The sequence below is a fragment of the Lepidochelys kempii genome, chromosome 22, assembly GCF_965140285.1.
Source record: "Lepidochelys kempii isolate rLepKem1 chromosome 22, rLepKem1.hap1, whole genome shotgun sequence".
NCBI lineage: Eukaryota > Metazoa > Chordata > Testudines > Cheloniidae > Lepidochelys > Lepidochelys kempii.
Window position 1 is genome coordinate 5,521,003 of NC_136401.1, and position 12,094 is coordinate 5,533,096.

Consider the following 12,094-nt stretch of genomic DNA (forward strand, 5'->3'; position numbering starts at 1 on the left):
GGAATATAGTTCACTTTGCACAGAGGCTGGGTGAATTTATAATCTCACACAAAGATTCTGAACTACAAACCATCATACAGTGTTTTAAAATTATAAACCGGTACCATTATGAAAGATGCTGCTTCCTTCCAGTGTAAAGAGTGGTTCTGGAAACAGCAAAGCACATAATAAACCTTAGTTTGTGTTTATCAGCAAATCTAGAAATGGGATTCCTGGACTAAACTAACGAGTCTTTTTTTCCCAGGCCAAATGGCAGTGTTCTACTGTCGAGCACAACTTTGTATTATGGAGAGCCAAGAGCATTGAGACAACCCTTTGTCTTGTTCCCCAAAATAAAATTCTTGCTTGCAATACCTATTTGATAGCTAATCACTATCCATTTATTAGTACCTACTGTTTTAAACTCCAGAATGAGAGAGAATCCAGCCACAGGAACTGGCAAGTTTTCGGCTCAGTTGTTGAGCAGGTTAATCAATGTTACAAACAAATGACGATAGAGGCATCTGAAAAGCCAGAAGTGGGGTTCAAACCTGAGGACTGTCAATCATTTGAGAATCACCTGGTGCCGAGATGGAACTGCTGATCTCGACGAGGCAAGGGCCAGAAGCTCTAGCACATCGCACAGAAGGATGCCAGTCTCTGCAGCTCCTTGAGCCCATCGACCTTGGGAACATTTCCCTCCACTCCCAGAACAAAGAGAAGCTCCACTACAACACAGGTTTAGCACCCTTTTAATAATAAAAGAAATAATGGAAGAGGAGCAGGGGCAGCGGGTAAGAGACAGAGGCCCCAGTTATGCCTCACAAAACAGTCCTGGCCCAGAATACACCATCTTCTCCACACCTTCGCCCTGGTTAAAGCTGCTGCCAATGATTAGAGTCCGTGGTGGTTGGGTTTTAGAGAACTACTCATCTCACCAGTTCATTTTGCCTCCATAAAATTCCTCCCACTTTAAACGGAGAGCATTAAAAGGTGGGTTCTGCCAGCAAAGCCCATCACTGCTGCACTCCGCTGTCTCTGGTCACAGGGAGTCAGGTCAAAATTCTTTAAATCTGTGAGAACAAGAACCATGATTAGAGCACAGCCCATGGAGTGTGATCAGGCAGGCGCCTGCCAAGGAAGAGTTTATTTTCATGAGTTTAATTACATTCAATAAGCTTCCGAAGCCCTTTTAAGCCTTAATAGCCACCACTTCCCAGGTGCTCAGATACAGTCAGGGACAGATGGAACTTTGCTCTGATGGAGATTGTTCAATAACTGCAGCGGTGCCAGAATCCAAAGCCAAGTCACTAGTACCTACATCCTGCCCCTTTGCATGGCCCTCACCCAGCTCACCTCACCTGCTGAGTTTTAGAGCCACGGAGTCCTTATGTGAGGGAAAGAGCCAAAGGAGAAACAGGAGCAAGCAGGGAGAGAAGGCAGCAGAGATATCACCACCATTTTGGTTCCTGCTAACACAAGAGCCTAGTGGGTGGCCCGGAGAGCAGACAACAGCTCACAGCTGTTAATTTGATTTCAGTGGGGAACTAAATGGTGAGAGTCTGAGAAACAACCCAAGAGGGACACGCAAGGACCACCCAGGGGCTGGGATGGCTGCAGCACCTTCCAGAGGCTGGGGGTCCCCAACGTAAGGAGACACCAGCACTGCAGTGACTATGCAGACAGTGAGGCAGCCCCCAGTGACCACTTGGGCCTCAGCTTTAGACATTAGAACCCCTTACTCTGAGAGGGAATTTGGGGACAGAACTGACTGTTGGGAAATGCCCAACTTCCTAGCCCAGCCACCAAAAGCTGGCAGATGGGATGTTACTGTCAGGTCAGATCCACAGGAGAAGAGGCTGGCTTTTGTTGGTCCCATTCTTAGGCACCTGCCCCCCAATTCATTGCATAGGGAAACTAGCACCTAACTCAGGCTTTGTGGATCCTGTTTTTATTCCAGGGATTTCTAGATGCCTAAAAGTTAGGTGTTGCAATGCCCACGTCCCTGTGGGGATCTGGCCTTCATCTTAGCTGAATGTCGCAGCTCTTGCACTGCAGCATTCCCTTCTCTTTTTGCTTCTGCACAGCTATCACTGAGGATGAGCCAGAATCACACTGCAGAGACTCAAACCCACAGCCTTCTGGCCCAGTTCTCCCAGCTGTGCCAGGCTCACAAGCCCTGAAGAAAGGGAACCTTGTCTCATGAAATGCAACAAGAGGCACCCTGGCTACAGCCCTACTTTTCCAGGCTGCTACTGAGGTGACTGAGGTGAAGAAGGCAGAACCAGCCAGATATAAATTGAGGTCCAGCTGTCATTAGCTGGCTGAGCCCACCATATTCTCTTCCCAAGGGATGAGACTAGAGCCTCAGACACCAAAGGGCTCTAAACAGAGACTGAAGCATCACCCTGACTGACCAACATAAAGGAAGCAGGTTTGCCATCCTTTGGTGGGCCCAGCAAGTGAAGAGTGGCACATTCCCAAAGCCAGAGCTGCTCACAGCACATTCTCCCTGGGGCCCATTTCTGCCGGCAGATGGGCACACGTCACTCCAAAGGGAGCTTGTGCAGGTTGGAGAAGCTAGAACTCGGCCCTTTGTGACAAGGTAGCCGAAACATGAAAGCAGGAGTCTTGTTACTCTGCACCAGGGCTGAGGAGGAGACATGGGCCAGACTTACTGTAACACAGGAGCCCAGAACATGACTACCAAAAAAGCTGTTTACCTGTAAACGAAATCAAGATGTAGCGTACCAGGCTCCTGAGAGCATGGCGGGAACACACCTTATCCCATATGGCAAAGCACAGCCCTACACCATCATGAGCTGCCCTGGGACTGTCAGTTAAAGAGCAAAGATGGCCTCTGAGAAATGTAGTCTACAATCTTGTCAATTTGTTTTGACTCCAGGACAGGAGTATTTTTATGACAATACTGATTCAGACACATGATTATTACCTTCATTTTACACAGGCTTGGAAATTACTTTGATTGGTACGTCATTACATTTATATTTTTATCATCAGACTCACTGGCAAGGTTACAGGAGCAGTGGGGCTATGTACTTTGCCACTAATAGTTTGTTAGTTTAATAAACTAGCTGGTGGTCAGACAAGATGATCTGATGGTCCTTTCTGGCCTTATACTCTATGACTAAAAATTTGGTGTCCAGACCAGTGTGTCTGGACATTTCAAGCAGTATTCTGATCAGTTAGCCCCACTACTCTGCAATATGACCCAGAGCACAGCGTGTTTTGCTGTCACAGTCAGGCACTGGGGATGGACACTATTGGTGGACATATTGGATCCTTTCTTTGGAAGCTGCTCCCTCACAAGACTGATGTAGGACTACTGTGCCCTGGGTCTCTGCTCTTCTTCAGTTTGCCACAGAACAGACACCTTCATGTTTACCCCACAAATGCCAAGAAAGAAAAATCAGCATAAATCGCAGGTGGAATTAGCTGCGGCAGCAAAATACCAGAGATACTCACAATACAAACTATTTCGCATCCAACACTACTGCGTTTGTTAGTGCCACAGACGAGCTAAGAAGACACACAAGGACAACTCATTTAGAACACATCAATAGGGTGCTGCCAGGCTGGAGGTAGAACTCTTGGGTCATGAGAACAGTCATAACTCTCCCTGGGTACTTCTGTGGCCCAGGTTCTAGATGTCCCTTTGGAGAGGATAGGGGGTGGGGAGGCATTCATTGTGCAGGGGGTTCCATCAAAGACAAAACATTTACAGCAGCATTTAGGGTGCTTCCCATTCTAAATGCAGGGAATGCAGCAGTAGAGGTAAATTACTCAAGTACGGTATGTTTCCCTTTTCAATGGCACCTACTTTATATCTCAAACTCCTATGTGCACTCAGCATATACCATACCTGCATATTTTGCCAGGCCAGGACACACCGCTGGAAGTGGGGGCTTCTCCGCCAGTGCTACAGGAGATCTGAGAACAGTCATAGAAATACACAAAAACTTGGGATTTTAGAAGCACATACCCTCTTTTTCTTGTGTAGCAGCCACACCATCCTTTAATCTCTTTATACACCACCCGGGAAAGGAACTGGAAGGGAAAAGACACTCAAGATGAATATCTGACTTACGATTCTAGCCTCTGGGAAAGTATTGAAGATACAGTCCCCCCACCCGCCCCATCCCCGGAGTGAATGAGAAGTAGGCAAACAAAACTGGATGAATGACTGAGTTTGAATTTAGTTTGTCAGGCCATGTATTGTCTATAAATGTGAATAAATAATTCACCACAGTTTCAGGGAATAATTCTTTGTTTGTAGATTGAGAGCATTTTCATTACGAGTATTCAAGAGTCAAAATTCGGATGGGACGAAGGAGTCACAGGGCCTATATCTATCCCATGATTGGATGAGCATATTCCTAACATCAGGTTTCTAATGACAACACTTGGTTAAATACAGGCTTTACTTTCTGCAACTGCTCTGAAACATTCACATAATTTGCCATCTCCATGACTATTCCTGCAAAGTCTTGTTTTCTAACGTGTTCCTGCAAAGCAAAACATGCACAAAGGCAATCAAAAATCCGACAAAACAGGAGTGGAAAAGCTCCTGATGTAGATCAGGATGTCCATGGAAAGGTGCAGGATTCAAGTCTCAGTGAGCACAGTTACCTCTTTATGGAAGTGGAAAGCCAAAAAAAAAGGCAGAGCAGTGATGTTGTTGGGGCTGTGGAGGAGGAATACTGCAAGAGCACAGATTCCAACCAAGATTGGGACCCCATGGTGGTGCTAGGTGCTGTACACAGGTCAGTGATAGAGCCAGGAATAGAACCCAGGTATCCCCACTTCCAGTCTAGTGCCTTGACCGCTGATCACCTGGCCCCTTTCAGCGACCACTGGCCAGTTAACAGCAGCACTGATCGTCAGAGAAAAAGGGGGAGAAAAGAGTGCAGATTTTCTTTCGATGCCCCAGTGCAGTGCAAAGGAATTAGGAAGAGTGAAGCGGTTCAGAGCCGAGGCTGTGTTACAAATCTAGGAACCACTTCACGATGGCTAAGAGAACCTGCTGTGCATAAAAGCAGCCCTGTAGATGGAAGAGGCTGCTCATCATGTCTGGCTTTATACAGAGCCCACCACTTTCACCATGCATGCTTTTGTCTTTTATCTTGAAAGCTCCCAGAGCATGTTCTAAGCGATGGAAATGCTCCCTGCACTGAAATGGAGCCACCTTGATAGTGGCACCAGTTGCTGTTTGACATGTGCCCAGCAGCACTACACAAGAGTTAGGGCAGGAAATGAAGACTCCTGTATCCAGCTGACACTCCAGGAGTAACTCTGGGAGACAAATGCAATTAACCCCACTGGCATTTGGTCGCAACACCAGAGTTCCTCCCTCTATGCTTGAGAAGCATGCTTTGGGTGCTGTCTGTCAGACACGATGTTAACCCCTCAGGATGCTGGGACACAAATTCATTGCTGCCTCGGAGAGAAGAGCACCAAATACTCAGGCACCTGTATTATGTGCTACAGCTCCTGGCCTTTACTTAGAGGCCACCCATCCAAATGCTGGCCATGCCAGACACTTAGCTTGTGAAATCAGACAACCCCTGGCCCAGCTGCACACCAGTCCCCTAATCTGCATCAAGAAGCCACAGCAGGCTCAAGAGAAACCCACCAGGCAAGCCAAGATATCCGCTGTTATTAACATGTAGAAGACATTGTTCCAGCCAGAGGGAGAGATCAGCCCTGCCAGCAGGGGGCCCAGAGCAGCACCTGCAAAGGACAAACAACGCACATCACTAGCAGCCAGGAACCATCCTGGGCAGCCAGCCTTTGGGCACTGGCGTATGCAGGGCAGAAAACCCATACCCAGCCCCCACATCAGTTCTGACAGACGTGCTGGAGTGAGTGCTTGAAGGCTGCATGCTCACAGCTGCATGTGCCAAGAGATGCAGGCTCCAGCTCCTCTGCCTGCTCTCCCAGCTCTCCCAGTCATCTCCTCCCCCTGCCAGTTTCTCGTCTTGCTCCCACTTCCACCTTGGCAGCCGCTGCTATTAGCTATGCCCCCTTGTGTTCTCCCACCGCCCCTGCTATCATGCACTGGCCAGACTTGCCGGATGCTGCAGCTGGGCCTGCAGATCCAGCTCCCACTTCTCAAGGGCCAGAAGAGAGCGGAAGAACTTGCTCCAGGTCTCCCCTCTGAGCAGTTTCCACATGGCCAGCAGTAGCCTCACAGCCCTGCTAAGGAAGCGAGTGTCTGGACGCCCCTGGCTCCAACGACAGGCAGAGCTGGAGTAGCCGGCAGTAACTTTCCTCTAGTGCCAGCCTGGGTGTGCCTCACTGCCTAGCTCAGTTCCACAGCAGGGTTATTTGTTGGGCACTGGGGACCATTTAAGCACCGGGGCCCTCTGTGTAATGCAGTTGGATTCTTCTTGGCAGTATGAAAAGCTCCTTGCAGCACCAGCACCATTAGCTCCCACCCCCCCCCCCGGGGGGGGGGGGCAGAGAGAGGGCTGCGGGAACACAACAGGTCCCCTGAGTCTTATCCCCTCCCTTCCCGTCTCTCTGCCTGCCCGAGAATGGGTGGCTGAAGCTTACAGGACCCAATCACCATCCCTGCATAGGGAAGTAAAGAGTCTCTCTCCCTTTCCCTTCTCTGAAAGGAAAGTGAGCTGGGCTGGCCCCAGACCACTCCCAGCTCACCGGCAGCCTGCGTTCCCTTTGGGCAAAGGGTGCTCATGCCTGGGGGCAAGAGGAACATTGACCCTACTGGGGGCCAGGAGAGCTGGGGGTTGAATTAGGTTCTTCAGCTATTGTATGGAGTTCTTGGAATAGTTTGCCCCCTTTGGTTAGTACAGCCAACCCTACTCACCTATAGATCCAGTCCCATCAATTATGGCTGTGACAGTGGACAGGGCTTTTGCATTTCCTTTGAGACACTCGTGAGTTCCCTGTGCGGGAGGTGAAGTTAAAAAAAAAAATCAAAATACTAGAGTGAAAATGAGGGGTACAATTTGTGATCCATTAGTGCATCCTGAACCCTGACTCATTCTGGTTACTGGGGTTAGTCCAGCACCTGTCTCCAGCTTCCAGCGAGGAATGCTGGTATCAAAATGCCAGGGAGGTTTCTTCTGTGAAGGCAGATTTAGGAAGACACACTCTAGAGAGACAGTTCCTTGAAGAGGGGAAACCTGAAGGTATTCTTCTTGAAGGCCTGGAGAAGGAGATTCTTCATCTCTGGGAACTCGCTCCCCTTCTATGTACCAGGAAGGGGCAGCATTCCAATAGCCTGATTATCTGCACATTTTATGTTGCCTCCTGCAGCCATGTTCCAAAGGCAGACGAGCAGCACTAGAGCTCACAATGGCTGAAGTACTTTGCTCTGCCTGAAGGAGAAGCTGCTTTGGCTTCTCTGGAGTCCTGGCTTGTGCTGGTTGGAGCCGAGGGATTTTTGAAGACTGAAGTTTGGTTTGGGGGAGAATGATTTTTTTGCTGGCCTCTTTGCAGATTTACTGCATCTTGCTGCCTGAAACAGGGGCCAGACCTGGGTCAGGTTTCTGCTGTTACTTATCAGCGTTTCAGCTACATTTGTACTGAATCTTTGGAGGAGAAGGGGTGGGGGTGGCACCTCTGTAGCTTGCCTGAGTTGATAGTAAGATTGATGAATGGATAATAGGATCATTACTGAGGACTTCCATTGCTATAGTGCCCAGTGACCCCAGTCATGTGCAAGGTTCCATTGTGCTAGGCACTGCACAAATATAAACCAGACCCTTCCTACGAGAGCTAAAAATCCAGTGATTTTAATCCCATCTGATTTTATTAACTCCGCAGTTGTAAAGTTTTTAAGGCTAGGGATTTCAAAGAGGTTTCAGAGCCAGGTGCCCAAATACCACTGAAATTCAACAGGAGTTAGATTTTAAGTCCCTTCTTTTCTTTCCCCACACAGCCAAAATCCTAACTTTAAGCCAGTTATGAAAGCAGGTAGAAATATCTTCAATTTGAACAAGCTGAAAGTGTCATCTTTAAAAAAAAAACAAAACCCAAAGTTACTTCCCTATGAATTAAGGATGGAATTTTCAAAAGCTTATTGTGTTGGCTCAGCTCTGCTCCCACTGAAGTACAGGGAAGTTAGCTTGATGCAAGCCCAACTGCAGGCTGTAAAATCACCTTAAGTATAGTGGTGCTACTTCCCCACTATAATAGAGTCTCAATGGGAAGCTCCTAAGGAGAATGTTATTTAGAGGAGAAAGCGAGCAGCATGTAGACAGCTTCCCCTGTCCATCAGAAGGCCTTCCAGTTTGTTACTGAGGAACTTTTGGGCAGTTGCTGGCAGCGGGGCCATGGCAAGGAATGGGACTCTGTGCTGTCAGAGCATAGAGCTTGTTTACCAGCTAGCCTCACATTTGGTCTGAAGAGTCTCAGTCCAAGCATGTCCCAGAGCTGGGAATAAGATGTTCTAGTCCTAAAAGCAGCAGCAACAGAAAATATCCTTGCATAACTGAGGAACACTTGGACTGGACTAAATCTTTTGAAACAGATAACAACGAACACGTTATACTTGAAAGGCTGCTCTGGAGAATTTATCTCAGGGATGCTTACAGCCAGCCAGCAGATTGCATAAAACCACAAATCCTTCTGAACTGCCTCCGAGATGTCTGAGCACTCTGTACCACATCACTTAAATCCCTCCAAGTTTCTAATGCAGCGTCCCAGCCCTTGTCCCCCTGCCACCAGGAGGGCTCAGCCCAGGTGGCAGCTTTACACTCGATGAGAAGACCTTCTTGCACTTGTGCTGTGTGCGATCCTAGCCCGGGAGGGTGGGGGGGGAGAGGAGGGATTTGCACTAAGGAGAGGCCCAAGATGCAGGTATTTGCACATGATACACCAGTAATAACCCTCTACGGAGAGGAGACAGAACAGCCTTTGTATGGAGGGCGGTGCACAAAAAGCTGCAGTTGGAATGGAAGGCCTCAAACTTTGACCTAGCCAAAAAATAAGAAAAAAGGCTCAAGTGAGACGAGAGGGGCCAGGTCTACACTAGGAAATTAGGTCGGCATAACTACGTCACACAGGGGTGTGAGAAATCCACACCTCTGTGCAATGCAGGTAAACCACCTAATCCCTGGTGTAAACAGCACTATGCTGACAGGAGGGCTTCTCCCGCTGACAAAGCTACCTCCTGTCAGGGGGGTGAAGTACGCACACTGACGGGAGGGCTTCTCCCATCAGCATAAGTAGTGTCTTCACTGAAGTGCTGCAGTGTTTTAAGTATAGACCTGCCCTAAGAAAAAACAAACAGTAGAATTCTTACCAAGTCAGCTGAAACCGCTGTCGTAATGAGAGCATAAGGCCCATTCACCAGGGCACCACATATAATGAGCATAGCTGCAAAGAGAAAGAGTATCAATTCTACAGCACAGCTGCCCCTGCTGAATGCCAAGAGCCTATGGCGATTCAGTCAAAGATTTGTGTATTTGCTACACTGCTGTACTGGCAGGATCTCCTGGGTGCTTCTAATTTCTGTGAGCTTATAGTTCTGCCGTTGAGTTCATAGCGGGACAACAAGGTCACCCTGGGAGCAAGGGAATTGGAAGCAAGAGCCATTTGGAGTTACAGGCAGCCCAGGAAGGCCCTGTTAGGTTGAGTGTCCCCTCTCCATCTCCAACATACTATTCTGGAGGCCATTGCAGGACTGGTTCTGCATTACACATTTACTCTTCCCTTTCAGAATGTCACATCTTCCCGCCTCTGCTCCCCAAGTGCCTGGCTCAAGAACCATCCTCCTGCAGGCAGGAACAAACTCTTACAACACGACTTCAGTGATACCGTGACCTCCATTTCAGTCACTTGGCTGATAACTAATTGGAGCCTGAGTCCTGGGGAGAGGGCAAGGAGATGAAATAAGACTAGTTGTGGGTCCATTGCATCTCCACTCCCCCGGCTACTCGAAGGCCTAGAACGTGACTACAGTGGTGACAAAAGAATAAGCCAAGGCTTGGGGAAGGCTGAGTGCAGATGGGAAGGGAACATTCTGGGCTGTGACAGCATCACTTTATTCTGTACCTGTCAGCCATAGTTAGGTGCTTTGACAAGTGTGACAGTGAGTGAGGCCTGGATCAGAGGAAGATTTGCTGGGGACCTTGATGCAAACAGGTTCTGAAGACAGAAATGGGGTGTTGGCGGGGGGTGAACAGGGGAGATTTACAAAATAACAGCAATAGCAACCGTGTGGTACCAGTGACTAGTTGTGATTTTAAAGCCAGAAGGGGGCCCAGTCATCACTGAGTCCAATTTCCTACAGGCCACTGAATTTCACCCAGCAATTCCCGCATTGAGCCCAATAACTGTTGGGGCCATGATGTGATTTAGAAGAAGATGTCCAGGTGATGGAAATTCCACCACATCCCTAGATAAATTCTTCCAATGGTCAACCAATCTCCCTGTTAAAAAAGCCATCTTATTCCAGTTTGAACTTTGCCAACTTAATTGGCTGGAAGATACTTCTGCCTTTGGCTGCTAGATTAAAGAGCCGTCTAGCATCAGACAACTTCTCCCAGTGTACATGACTACAGTCCAGGGTCTACCAGTTAAGATTTCCCTAGGGCAGATCATTCTGGAGGAGATGGGAGGAGTCTAGATGGTTTATTTGCCTCCAGAGAGGCAGAGATGGCTCATCTAGAAACTCAAACTTGTGAACAAACTCACTGGTTTGTTCAAAAGAGTCTGAAGTTCTACTTACCTATTGAACTGGCTATTCCATTCTGGCCAACGTGATTGTACAGGAATAGCTGGAAGCAAAGAGGAGATATTGATTATGCCAGCAGGTTAGAATTACCAAACCCCTTACTTAATTTCTGCTCTCCCTCCATAGACCCCAGCTGGGTGGAGGGCCTAGCTGCAGCCATGACAAGTGGACACAAGTATCAGGGTTATTTCCATGGAAACCCTCCATGGACAATCCTGGACACAGAACAGCGATTTGTCTCAAGTTCCCCCCGACCCCATTCCAGAAGGAACTCGCCTTCCTCTCGAGATCAAGCAGAGCATCTCTGGGTCCCAGACGAGTTGCAAGGGCTTGCTCACTGCACCTGCCTGGATTCTTCTCCCATCCCCTTTCCCAGCTAAGAGCATTTATCTTATCATAGAATATCAGGGTTGGAAGGGACCTCAGGAGGTCATCTAGTCCAACCCCCTTCTCAAAGCAGGACCAATCCCCAATTTTTTTTTTGCCTCAGATGCCTAAATGGCCCCCCTCAAGGATTGAACTCACAACCATGGGTTTAGCAGGCCAATGCTCAAACCACTGAGCGATCCCTCCCCCCCATATGTGCAAGACCCCGAGTCCACATTTGGATCCTTTCAGACAAAGGAGGGACCCAATACTGTCTAGCTTGGGGGCCTATCAGGCGCTAAATCCATTCTCCAAGGGACCGAGTACGTACTTGCAGCTCCCGCTGAAGCCAGCTGTTGGGGTGCTCATTCCCTTTAAATTTCAGCCCACATACTTAGCTGCCTAAATAAACATCGAGGCCCTTAATTTAGACCTAGTTTGTGGCTGGGGGATTTGGGGGGCAGTACATGCACATGTGCATGGCTCCCTCTGAGCGCAAAAGGAAATGCTCAAAGAATTTGGCCTCTACTCAAGAAGGCTCTTGGGAAAACCTAACCTGCACTCCAACAGCTAAGTTCTCATGCTTTCCATGCTAAACTCCTGGAACCAGATGTGTCAGGGTGGACGACATAGCAGTATTGATTCTGTACCTGTCTCTCACCCCTTCTCCCAGACAAGAGTAAAACAGAGAGGGTGAGGAGAGCCAATTAGACACACCCAGATATGGGCGGGAGGGGGGGTCATTCAAGGATCAGAAGGAACTGTTAGTTCCAAGATAGCACTAGATTGATTAACAGCCATTATCCTGAATGGAGATCTCTTTAGGAGTTGTAGAGTTGAGTGTAGGAAAAGAGGCCCACTGTGGCATCTTAAGGAGAGTGTTACTTCCATCCTGCTTGCTGAGGGAAGGGCGTCGTTGCCACATGGCAGGAGAGCAGGAGCCAGTGTCAATCCTGCCAGTGCACATCCCACCCAATCACATCTGAAGCCAAGGGTTATGGGAAGCGTTCTAGAGACACCTGC

At 48.5% G+C, this 12,094-nt stretch overlaps 1 protein-coding gene across 1 annotated transcript in view; it reads right to left on the reverse strand.

Moving 5' to 3' along the window:
• Positions 1 to 715: 715 nt before the first annotated feature.
• Positions 716 to 12,094, reverse strand: part of SLC37A2 (solute carrier family 37 member 2) — a 60,257-nt gene continuing 48,878 nt past the window's right edge. Inside the window, 6 exon segments of the mRNA XM_073320785.2 lie at positions 716 to 1,052; positions 3,983 to 4,047; positions 5,633 to 5,730; positions 6,830 to 6,908; positions 9,272 to 9,345; positions 10,700 to 10,748. Of these exon segments, the coding sequence (XP_073176886.2) occupies positions 1,037 to 1,052; positions 3,983 to 4,047; positions 5,633 to 5,730; positions 6,830 to 6,908; positions 9,272 to 9,345; positions 10,700 to 10,748 (381 nt within the window). The 3' untranslated portion in view covers positions 716 to 1,036.